The sequence below is a fragment of the Ruditapes philippinarum genome, unplaced genomic scaffold (genome assembly GCF_026571515.1).
Source record: "Ruditapes philippinarum isolate M1 unplaced genomic scaffold, ASM2657151v2 ctg1936_1_1_1_1, whole genome shotgun sequence".
NCBI lineage: Eukaryota > Metazoa > Mollusca > Bivalvia > Venerida > Veneridae > Ruditapes > Ruditapes philippinarum.
This window is the reverse complement of record NW_026855946.1, coordinates 30,183-43,176: the sequence shown is the minus strand read 5'-3', so window position 1 is coordinate 43,176 and position 12,994 is coordinate 30,183. Positions and strand designations below refer to the sequence as shown.

At 32.6% G+C, this 12,994-nt stretch overlaps 1 protein-coding gene across 1 annotated transcript; it reads right to left on the bottom strand.

Annotated features, from left to right (window-relative positions):
- Positions 1 to 556: 556 nt before the first annotated feature.
- On the bottom strand, positions 557 to 12,338 carry LOC132744919 (ultra-long-chain fatty acid omega-hydroxylase-like). Its single transcript, XM_060733712.1, is given in 13 exon segments — positions 557 to 1,597; positions 1,600 to 1,616; positions 2,181 to 2,246; positions 3,219 to 3,301; positions 3,790 to 3,985; positions 4,368 to 4,491; positions 4,874 to 5,006; positions 6,250 to 6,373; positions 6,851 to 6,913; positions 7,968 to 8,095; positions 9,027 to 9,154; positions 10,312 to 10,516; positions 12,115 to 12,338. Coding segments are annotated over 13 exon segments (1,494 nt in total). The 5' UTR covers positions 12,262 to 12,338; the 3' UTR covers positions 557 to 1,517.
- Positions 12,339 to 12,994: the final 656 nt, after the last annotated feature.

Here is a 12,994-nt window from a genome sequence, read left to right as displayed (position 1 = left end):
CGAACGGAGAGTGATCACAAGGTGAACTAACAAACAACACAAACAACAACAACAGTAAATAACTCAAACAAAAAGTTGATGCCGACTTGTTCCTCACCAATAGTTAAAAAGACAAGGCAAAACAAGACAAAATATTTTTATTTCCTCCCGAGAAATATGCGGATATACTATATCCAGATGCAATATGACAAAACAAACTTCCGGTAGCACTTCATCAGTCGATGAATAATATTTAGATCAATACACTAACTATTAACACTCCGAAGTATTGAATACTACGTGTATTTGTTGAAATTTTATAATGTTACCCTAGCATAATCGTTTCGACAGAGATAAAATATTTCAAAAGCTTAAATAACTATGGTAATACCGAGTCACATCAAGTTCTATCAAATTTGAAAGATACGCAATACATTTTTACATTTTAAAAAAAATTTATTCGTAAAATATAGTTTCACGAAAAGCATTGAATTGAAATACAATAGTTTGAATTCTAAAGTTATGTAATGCAAAAAAATAAATTTATGCATCCAGTAATGTATGGAAATGTATTGCAATAAAATGACTTGTAAAAAATATAATGTAATGCAGAGATTTCGTATCTAAATTCATATGACCCAACCAGTTTGTGAATAAATATTTATATATCGTAATATAATTGACCGTTTTGTAAATATACAGGATCGCTGTCAAAGGGAGATAATATACTCATGATATATCATGTAGGGTTAAAGTAATTATTTCCCTTAATATCAGACTATAAACACATATATTTATTATTTTATTTTGTAACATACAAACCACTATGCAAATAAGTTGCAACAAATAAACATAGCATTTCATAATTTCAAAAAATGCATTAAAATGAATAATATAACTTGTTAATACATATAGGTGTACAGACATTTAAAGTCACAGATATAATGACTTGTATTTATAAGCCAAATTACAGAATTAGGAAGATAGTTACTTTTCAAAATATTTTAGGTATTACATATTAAGTTAAAATAAAAACTAAATCTTAATATCTGTTAGAGGGAATATAGGAAGTGCCAATATCATTAAGCTGAAAAAGAATAAAAAGACCTAACTGATAAATTAATTCAAATGATCTAAGATCACGGATTATTCATTAGGATTGAAAGCTTATTTCTAAAGTGGTGTTATTCTTATTTCTTCCTACATAGTACAGGAAATCGATTAGTTCTGATTACAGTAAGGTGGATATAAGTAAAGGGAAAGTAAAAAATACCAATAAAACAACAACAACAAAAAATCCAAAACAACACAATTTAACAAGAATGCATGCTATATTTCACACGCATCCAAGCGAGATTTTGTTACGCTATGTCTAAATATTCAATATCCACAGATGAGCTATTCACCATATCGTAAATTTTGCGTATTTGATTTTTTATGAACTGGCAAATAAAGTAAAGTGATTTGTCTTGTGTTACAATTACGTATGTAATAAAATGTAATGCCATGTAAATGATATAATCTTGTATGTAATATAATCATCTTTCAATAAAGTTTATGTATATTCCATCCTTGGCCCTTGTCACAATTTCTGCCAGTGGAATCGCTTCTTTGTCTGGTCAGCACGCAAGTTAAACCTGAAATACGTGTATAACTTTTATATATCATCTACTGAAAATATATAATGATGGAGGGTTAACAAAAAGTGGAAAAACTAAGCGACGTCTATTACAATATGAATGATTTAACGTTTTATCATTTTTACGTTTTACAGCTATTTACTTCATGTTTGTAGTAATGGAAAATATTGATATCCAACTGTGTTACGGCTGTACTCACATACACTGGAATTCTTGTTATTGGCTAGTTCGGAGACACCTAGAGTATCAAAGACTGAAGGGTTTGAACCAGTTGCTCCTAGCTACCATATGCTTAATTTGTGTGAGCTACGAGTGTCATAGTGCTTTCTGCACAGTACATGGAATATCAAACAAACAAATCAAACCTTTTCCTTAAAATTGAATTTATATAATTTGACAAAATGGTTTTCTATCACCGGTGTAACTTGATAATACAATATTGGTGTAACAAAAACAGAAGATAAATGTTTTCAATAGAAGGAATATGTCGCCATTGTTATTCATCTTAGAAATCCATGATTGTATGAGGAAAACGAGAGAAGTACTTGAAGAAAATCTTACCTGGTAACAACACGAGCAATGATTGTTTTAATCTCATTCATTGCGAAATTTTGTCCGATACAGTTTCTGTAATATTACAATGAAGCATATTAATTGTCTTAATCAGTAAATCAGTAAAAAAACAACAACATAAGAGCACTGCATGCGGTTTTCACGCTCGTCTGTTAAAATTATAAGTTAAAAAGGGGCATAACTATAAATATTACTTTCAGAATTATGCCCCTTGTCTGTCATCAACGACGACGGGACCACAGCGCTAACAATAGGTCGACTTTTTCTTCGAAACAGAAAAGCTAAAAATGAAATTTAATTTGACACATAAGATGATGAAATTTTATTCTTACATTTGAGATGTTGTAGTTCATACTTTGTTCTTCATAAATAACTCGTTTTATAGTGTCTAGGTCTTGTGCTTACTATGCTTAACATTTTTGCCGAATTGTTTCAAAATCCCTTTACACAAGACAAAGTTAAGGGCTGGAGAACATTCTCTAACCTCTAAGTGAAACCTTGACATTAAAGCTTGGGTCAAGGTATTGGGCATTTCATTGTCTCATTATGCTACACATTTGTGCCCAGTTATTCTAAAATCCCTTTATGCATATCAGAATAATGAACCGGGCAAGATTTTCCAACTGCTGATCTTTGACCTCTAAATGTGACCTTGAACTTGAAGCTCGTGGTCTAGGTCCTCGGCATGATCCACCGTCTTATTATTCTCAGCATTTGTACCATATTACTCAAAATCCCGTGATGCACAGCAGAGTTATGAACCTGGCAAGGTCTTACAACTGTTGACCATTGACCACTAGTAGTAACCTTGACCTTGGAGCTAGGGTTAAGATCTTGCGAATGACATACGTGTCCCCATGCTTAACATTTGTGCCAAAATATCTGAAAATTCCTTGAAGCATGAACTATGGTTCTCGGAAACATGCACGCAGCACCCACGCACGGACTGACAGGAGTTACACTTTAATTCCCCTTGCCGTTATCATGGCGGGGTATAACAACTAGGAGTTTTCTGAGAGAACTTACCTTTGACCCGCAGAAAACGGGATAAAGGCAAACGGACATCTGTCAACGCTATTGTTTGCCAAAAATCGTTCTGGTCGAAATGCCTAAAATTACAACACATCGTAAATTCCTCTAAAAGTTTTGTAAATTGATGGAAGAATGATTCATAAATAAGACAGTTGAATTAAAACTGGAATAAGAGACAACAGAAGGAATAAGTCTGTAATAGTAAACAGTCAAGTGTGACAGAATTAGTTAATTTAAGGAATGGGATCCACATATATGTCTCTCTACATATATACTTTAGAGTGAATGTCCATAAATATTACGTTTAGCATATATATTGTACTTTAAGATTTTAAATTTACGTTTGTTGAAGTTAACCCTTAACCTGCTAAAATTATGCAATAGAATATGGAACGGTCCATTTGAAATTTCACTGTCACAGAACTAGCGCCACCAGTAGTATAGAATCTGGTCAAACAGTACAACCATCCGGGTAGGCTTAGCAAAGACTAACTGTTAAGGTATAATGACCCAGCGCAAATAAAAGAGTCTCAATTTAAATTCAATAAACAAGAAATTCATTTACCCAATGGTCATCCCATACCGCCGGATTATGATGAACTAAGTAATAATGTAGATCAATAATTTGTCCTGCAGGAAAAGTTACACCATCTACTGTTAATGGGCGTTCTAATATTCTAGAGCCAGCAGGTACCGGGGTATACCATCTCATTACTTCCTTTATAAAACAAACCATGTATTGAAACTTTCCGATGTCTTCTCTGTAAATAAACAATTTGATTAAGCATTCATTTAAGTGAAGTGTTATGTGATTCATAACGTCATGTAATTCACAACGCCTTGATTTCTTTGTAGTATCTTCTTATCTGATCTTTTACCAAAGTCATACACACAGGTAAAATACTTTTACATCAAAAAAATATTTGTTACTTCAAAAATATGTAATTTGTCCATAAATGTCAAAACGCCTTACGAAGGAACGCTGATCTTGTTTGAAACAATTTTGGAATTTTACTTCAAGAAATCAAATCTTAAAAAAATTTCAAGCTCATTTGTAGTGTTGCGCTTGCTTTTTTGTCTGTATATCCAGCGTTTAACTATTGAAACGCATGTAATAGATAAAAAAAATAAAAAAATACCTACGAATCTGGTACTTTCTTCCCGTTTAATACATATTCCACTTCACTTCTTACTTTATCTTGCATCTCCGGATGTTTTGCCAATGACCAAAGTACCCAGCTAATAACCGAGGCAGTTGTGTCATGTCCTTTAATGTAAAACAAGAGCCTGGATAATGCAAAATTTTCTTACTTCAAAAAGGGCAATAACTCTGAATAAATCCATATCAGAGTTAAGAGCCTTGGAAAGTGAACTACTACTATGTTTTCAACAAACTGTGTAAAATTTCAACCAATGCCCATGTGTAGTGTTGGAGATACCAACTTGTACGCAGAATTTAACCGAAGTGTGACGCCGATGCCTGGGTGAGTACAATAGCTCTCCCTATTCTTTAAATTGTGGAGCTAAAAACAAATTGTTTATGCTATATAGATTAAGAGTTGTTATTAATCATGTTCAGTACTACTTTATAACACACGCTTTTAATAAATTTCTTTTTTTCCTTTAATACAAATACAACTTAAATTCACCGGCAAACATGAACGTGTCAACTTCATCTCTTATCTCGGCATATGATAATCCTGCACCATTCTCATCCTTAGCAGTTAACAATATATCGAGAAAGTCCGGATATCTTTTTCCCTGTTGAGGTCCACCAGCATCCTAAAACAATTAGAAGTTCCTCTATCATCGTACCATTAACAACTTAATATCACATCGCTTTATCCTTATGTACCGGTAACTGTGTATGGTAGTATTAAACTGAACTTAATTATAAAGGCCCATATTATGTCTCTCAAAATATTTGAATTTTTCGTATCCTGTTATAGTTTACAAAAAGGTTCTATGTAATTGACTAATCACCTCAACCATCTTTTTCTTGCAGTTATGGTACAGGTATAGGGATAAATGTTGTTAAGCAACACCTATTACCATTATCTAACCGTTATAACACAAATGTTTGCACTTTCTAAAGATTGAAAAATTTATTCATTTCTGAGGCATAATATGTACCATTAGATGAATAATATATATAAATAATTGGTCTCATGTGAGTAATATTAATAAATACTGAATAAAAAGATAATGTTTGGAGCATGTAGGTAAGATAGTTACTCGGAATAGGTCTGCATAGTATTTACAGACCCGAGTGGCCTTTTCAAAACCTCGATCGCTACGCCATCTCGGTCTTCGAATCGCCACCCGGCTCTGTAAATACTGTGCAGACATATTCCTCATTACTATTACACACCTTTAGGGTAACTATGCAACAATAAGTACTCGTTATCGGTATCCAGAACTCGTTAAATGTGGCTTTTTCCTAGCTAATGACCCGATACAAACCAGCTTTTACCGTGTACTACCATATATAATGTTGCACTTAATTTCGAAATTGTAACTGTAAAAAGATTGTACCCCCAGGATTAACTTTGAAACAACCCAAAATATCCTTCATTCCGGAGTTTGTCAGTCGGCCAATATCTTTGAGATATCCTTTCCAATGACATTATTACAGAGTTTGGTGAACATTTAGTGTGTTCGTTTTGTTTGTTTGTTTGATTTTACGCCTTTTCCCAACAATATTTCAGTCATATAGGCGGGTAATTTCCTAACCATGGTTCCTGGAGAGTTACACCAGTACTAGACTACCTTTCCTCTGCGCTAAACTACCAAAGCATCTCCTAGAGATCGAAACCACACCAGAGAGGTAACTGGAATAGAAGTCATCGGACTCTAACCCCTCGACCACGGAGGCGGTTAGTGTGTCCGTAACTGAATTTTAATATTTAAATATTCAAACCCCTAAAAATGAATAAGGTTCGTACCAGTTTAAATACAAATCCACTTTACAGATGCTTTATATCATAAAGTAATTATTATTTTTATGAACTAAATTCTAACTTACAATTTCCCTTTTTCTTTTGTCGATAATTTTAGATGAAAAGTCATGCACTTCATTACAAAGTTTCTTAAACTCTTTGCCATCAGTCGTGCGATAATAGATAAAATCATAATATATGAACGGGTTTCTGAAACATATATAATGCATGTGTTAAGACAGTTTAAGTATATTAAATCAACTATCAACTAAGTACAAAATGAGTTTTACAATAAACTCGTACATGTATGCATTTATCTCTGATTTACTTCCCTTACTCGCGTATTATAACAGTCATGCACCACATAACTGCCTGATTACCAAAGCAATTGTTTGTCAGCCATTTACATTTTTTCATTACCAACAAATGCTTTTTATCTGAAAACTATTGTCAGACTGTGAATTTTAAAAACATTCAGTGAAAACAAAAAAAAATATTTTCCATATGATTTTGGCAACAGTGTTAGTTTAATTTTACATAGCGTTTTCCCTCTTACAAAGATATTCCCTTTAAAAACATTGAATTCGAAGCGTGACATATTATCATTCAGTTTATTATCAAGTAACTTTCTAAAATAATTTTTCTTGTAAAAAGTCAAATAAGATTTTTATCTGATAAAATTCTTACATAACTCTATCCATCAGCAATTTGCCAAGCCTATGAGTCGCAGCCACATACGAATGTTGCTTCCTAGAATAGATATGCTTAAGTTTTGATTAAATATACAATCCAAGGACCACTCAGCTGTAACTTGAAATAGTTTTCTGCCAATTGAACATTGACTTGTCTAAAATCATTTAAAAACAGTTGACAAAAATTATTCAAGACAACTCGCATGACTATAAAGTTTAACAGAAAATTAAAACTTTTAGAAAAATATTTCAATTTATGCTTCTGGAGGCATATTAACAAGATAATGGTTAATAACTATATTTAGCAATGAGAGATGAATTTGATTTTCCGAATCATATTTTACGTAGACATGTACCTAAACTTGTAAACATAGCATAATTTCGTGACAAAAACATAAAGGTGCAATGGTCAAAATAGAACTTGCATATTTATAGACATACAAAATTATGATATTAAAGAATTTTGACAGAAAATACAATTTACGGAATAAGGTCACTACTGAGAACTTGGTTTACGTTGACGTAAATCTCGTGATGTTATTAACGGCATATTGTTCCTCTTTTCAATGCGTAATGTATCAAAATATCAGAGTATATATTATATATATGATAAGATATGTATTCCCTAAGTTCAACAATGTTTGTACAGAATGTCATGAAGTAACAGCCTGTCTGAAACATCACCATATGCTTTATTGAAAACATTCTTTAAAGGGACTCCACTGACATTTTTCTGACATGACGGGAAATACTGGAAATATTTACTGGGATTTACTTACCATCTGATAAAGATCTAAGCCAATAACTTGTGTGCGAATTTACATATCAATACCCTACTCAATTTTTCCAGAAAATAATCAAATTTCTTGTGCAAATTGAGCCAAAAATGAAAAGCGTTTGAACGATTTTCAAACTAATGTGGAAGAATCGCACAAATAATCGATATTCAATCAATATTGAATTTAATTCTGTTTCTATCTTTTATTATTGCATATTCCTTTGCAGTTCTTTAAATGCTTCCCCAAATATAGGAAAGAATATCACATTTTATGTTTTTAGACTTTTTGACCTCCTTTAATATGCAAATATTGTAACACATTAGTATTTTATACCCTGTATTTTGTACGGTATCATCGTTGTACGACATCACACATCTCAACATGGTGTCTAATGTTGCTCGACTCACCATCGGGTAAACATCAACACTTTCACCAGACATCGATATCTCCTTGATCTTATCCTAAAATTTAAAACAGACGTAAAAAACGTAATTTCAAATAATCATATGTCTGAGATATGTATAAAGATGAATTTTTAACATGCATTTAATGTTTGAAAAAACACATATCAATTGACATACAAAGCAAAATAGATTGTTCGTAATATTTTAATCAATGCGTGCAAGAAATAAACGCAATTAAATGGCACACACATATGGTCGACTCAAGTGTTTAACATACATTTTGGGAAGTGCCGACTCATGGTATATATGTTTAAGCGAATAAACCTTTAACGTGCATAATTTGTGTAATGTATCTGCCCTACTTTGAATTTAAAACGGTCAATTTGAAAACAAAAGATTTCAGTAACAAAATACAAGACATGTCCGCCGACAGCACGCTCCACTTTTCTTTGTACTGGATTATAAGATAAAAGCAACATAGAAAAGGGTGCATACTTCTGCTCAGCAGACTAATAATGATATCAGTCATATATTTATATTCACCGATAACCACTTTCTTACAATAGCGTATGAATTTACAACTTTACTAACAACGCCGAAATGACGTCATCCTTAGCAAATAGTTCCCTTCTAAAATGTGTCGAAATGACGTCATTTTAATTCGGTTCATTCATAAATTGCGCTAAAATGACGTTGTTGTATGGCACGCGACTCATCTGGCACCCCCTATGCCACATGAAATTTCCGGTACGGGTAAAACTCACAGAAAACCCAGTCTGCTATGCAAGAATAACGTGCCCTCTATAGTCAACAAGTTTCAAGTGGACACCTTTTACGGAAATGGCGTCCTTTCATGACAATAAATATGTATTCTGAGTTTGAACTAAATAACTTTTGTTGTTTAAGAGAAAATGGACCTTAACAAAAAGCCCAACCAACGCCGACACCATCGCTCAAGCTAGTTATCGAAATACAATTAATAACTTACCGTTAATATTTCAGCTACGTGATTGTACACGCTAACGTAAGGTTTAAGATTGTCAAAATGAAAAGCCGGCGTTAATAAACGTCTGTTCCGTTCCCATTTTCTGCCATTACTCACTAGAAGACCATCTCCTTAAAATGAAATAAATTCAGCGATAAAGGCACTTTGCAGAAATTTTCTTTTACTTTGTATACTATTTTGTGAAAATATATTATAAAATAGCTTTTAAAATTTGGGAAAATAAATCATTTTTCGTATTATGCATTCAGTTTTTCATAACTTATTTACAATCGATATTATGTTGAGGTCCAACAGCAAAACATATGGCATACAAGATACGGAAAATGACGGAAATGACCGAATACGTATTTCTTCGAAAAGACCCCACTAAACTTTGTCTTGATATAGTTATGATTGACAAAAGTCTGATAGAAGAATTCTTAAACTGCTATCAAAAAATGCTGCATCACAACAACACTGTTTTCTTATATCGGGACATAACGTTATAACCTGTCACGAAATCGTTATAACTTATGTAGAAATAGAAATATATTGCAAACAACCGTTTATATAGATCTACGGTCATATAACGGTTAGGAATGTTTATAACGAATCTATAACACAGCAATCTTCCTTCGAGTAATTATCTAGACAAGCATCCTGACAATGTTTGATGATGATTAAGGCAAAAATGTGACCACTAGCGTGTTAACAAGATTTTTGCATATTTGTGAGGTGTGACTTTATTTTTTACCCCTGGTGACCCATATTCGAACTTGACCTAGAAATCACCAAAACAAATTTTAAAGCAATGACTGGATATTTTGATCAAAACAGTAGCCACTAGAGTGTTAACATTATTTTTCTATTTTTAGCTCCTGTGACCTGGTTTTTCATCCGAGATGACCCATGATAAGCATCCTGACAATGTTTGATGATGATTGAGGCAAAATTATGACCACTAGAGTATTAACAAGGTTTTTTCCCCATATTTGGACGGTGTGACCTAGTTATTTACCCCAGGTGACCCATATTCAAACTTAACCTAGAAGACATCAAAACAATTTTTTTTTCATTCGAGATGACCGATGTTCAAACTCCTCCGAGCAATTACCAAGACAAGCATCCTGACAATGTTTGATGATGATTGGGTCAAAAATGTGCCCTCTAGAGTGTTAACGAACAAATGAGGACGGGCGACGGACGAAGGACATTCAACGATCCTAAAAACTCATCATGAGCAAGCTCAGGTGAGCTAAAAAGCTTACGAAAAGATATTTATACATACCTACCCATGCCGAGAACATTCTGTATGGCCCCGCCCATCCATGTCTCTTTGGTACGTCTGTTGCTGTAAGCACCTGCCTTAATACGTCCGGGCTAGCCGGGTATAACCCTGGTTCTATAAATAGCAGCCATGTGGTGAACCACTTTGGAGAATTCCTGTCCAGAAAGTCAATGAAGAGTTGTTTGATTTGATCTAAAGTATGTCCCTGTTGATATAAGTAAAACATTTCTATATTTCAAAACTAGTTATAAGTCAGTTTAGAGTACCTATTTCTTACGTTGTGCAGAAAAAGATTTATTAATTACTTTTATCTTTAGTTTTAGTTAAACTGTTTGAAGCCCTACAGTGATAAATCACCAGACGGACAAGTAAATTTATGAATAACGACTTTTAAAAAGTTTAAATCGGTCAAGACCGTTAATTGTAGTGGAGGAAGCAGAAGTTTTAAGAACAATATCATCAAAATGGAAATGATTTTTCATTTGTGCAATAATAAAATTTATTTATATGCAGCTCTCTTGATAGGTCCAAACCATCAAAAAAATTTCGTAGCAAATTGTCATACAATGATACAAATACATCAACAATACGGAAATAAAAGTTATATTACTAACAAGGGACCATTTTATTAATCATGTCTGAAGATTCGGTTGATTTAATTCCCTGCGTTCAAATGCTTGTGATATAAAATTTCCCAAATGAACTCAATAAATCATTAAATTTGTACATGCTTTAATCAAGTAATCGTATACAAAAGCTAGCTTTTAAAAACATGTACATTTCATTTTTCTCATTATCAGCACACGCACAATCCGTTACTGATTTCTTAAACAAATTAACAAATGATTTAAAATTTTCATTTTCATGATTAACGGAAACAGAGGTAAATCCATATTCATCGTTTTTTTTTACATGAAAAATCCATTTTTTCTGCCATTATAATACTGCGCCTATGATGTGCATAAACCGATTTAAATAACTCATTGTCCATATTGATAACCTTGACCTAGTATTCAATACATATAAAGAATAACGACCTAATTCTGCACATATACATTACTTGTCGATTACTGTAGATGAATGCGTTCCAATTTACCCCCAAATAGGAAAATCATAATTCAATATTGATCCTTAGAATGCAGCAAAGAGTTGCAATGAAATATCCGGACATATCATATGTAATATATTTTGTATATTTTGATATTATTTAACAATGTGTGCATTGCCCTGAGTGCTTTTTAACATTTAATACGAAAGTACAGTGTAATTCAATGTTATTCCAAAATAATTGAAGCCATTAACAAACGAAATATTCATTTCTTTTTACTGGCCCTCGTTTCCAAAAAAATAACAACTTTGGTTTTTGCTGTGTTTATCCCTTTCCCCCATTTGCCACAATATTCGCTCAGAGATTTCAGTCTTGATAGCAAATCTTCTACAGAATCGCCATATATTACCATATCATCCGTAAATAACAGAATTACATAACAAACTTCATTAATGGTTTGACCAGTTATATCATCTTGCTGCAAAAGCGATCCGATGTCTTCAATAAATAAGGAAAAATGTAGACAAATTTATCTGAATATACATGCACTAAGTTAAATATTGTAAACTCTGTCTTTATATGAGAATTGTCCTACTTTCACTTTGGACCTACATAGTGAAAATCTAACACGGCCGACAATGCGGATTCACCGTAATATTACATTGTCAATACTCGCCTACTTTTACTTTTCCGCTCAGCAAAATTAAAATCAAATTGTCGGTTCAAAAGTTTAACTTATTTAAACAAGTACAAACCTTATAGAAGATTCCCAATAGCCAATGATTATCTGGATGCAAAGGAATTCCCGCCACAAGATTTCTCAAGTACAGCCATTTCTTCAATGACTTATAAAATTTCCATGATAAAAATACAATAAATATAACAGTAAAATAAGCAATCATTTTTCCTTGTCTAAACAGCTACACACGCTCTGATATCTTCTACACTGTTATCGTATTTTTGTGTTTATCATGTGTGTCAATATTAACTGTAGCATACATATGTGTCAATATAAACTGTAGTATACATATGTGTTTGCAGTATACATTTATGTGTGTCACGACTTACCTAGATAAATAGTGCAATTTTCTCACATTATTTTTTTTTATAAAATACTATACTGTTATCTTTGAACCATTGGATATGTAGACGATATTGTAAGACGTTTTTTTCTATAACACGAGTGAAACACCACACGATGAAAAAACGTATCTGTCTTATTATATGATTCCCGACCTCTAAATAAGGAGTTCAATGCTTAAATTGTGACACTAGACAACTTTCGTACAGCTTTATATCCAGGTTAGATATTTGTTTATTTTCATGATATGTGTCATCATTCAGATATGTTTACATATAAATTAAATACATGTATATACAACACAAACACACCGAACCCAACGAATCTTATAGAATCTTCATCAGCATTTACTTGCGGATTGACATTTACCCCTTGGTATCAGAAAGCACGTGTCTCATTTCAACTCTTACTAATAACAGTAATCATCATGTCATATAGAAAAGAAAAGGACATGATATAACTTAATGAAGTTTTGTCATAGCAAATGCCATACTCAATAACTGTTAATGATTTATTTTTATTTTAAGTGTTTTTTCTGTTTTGCATTATACATG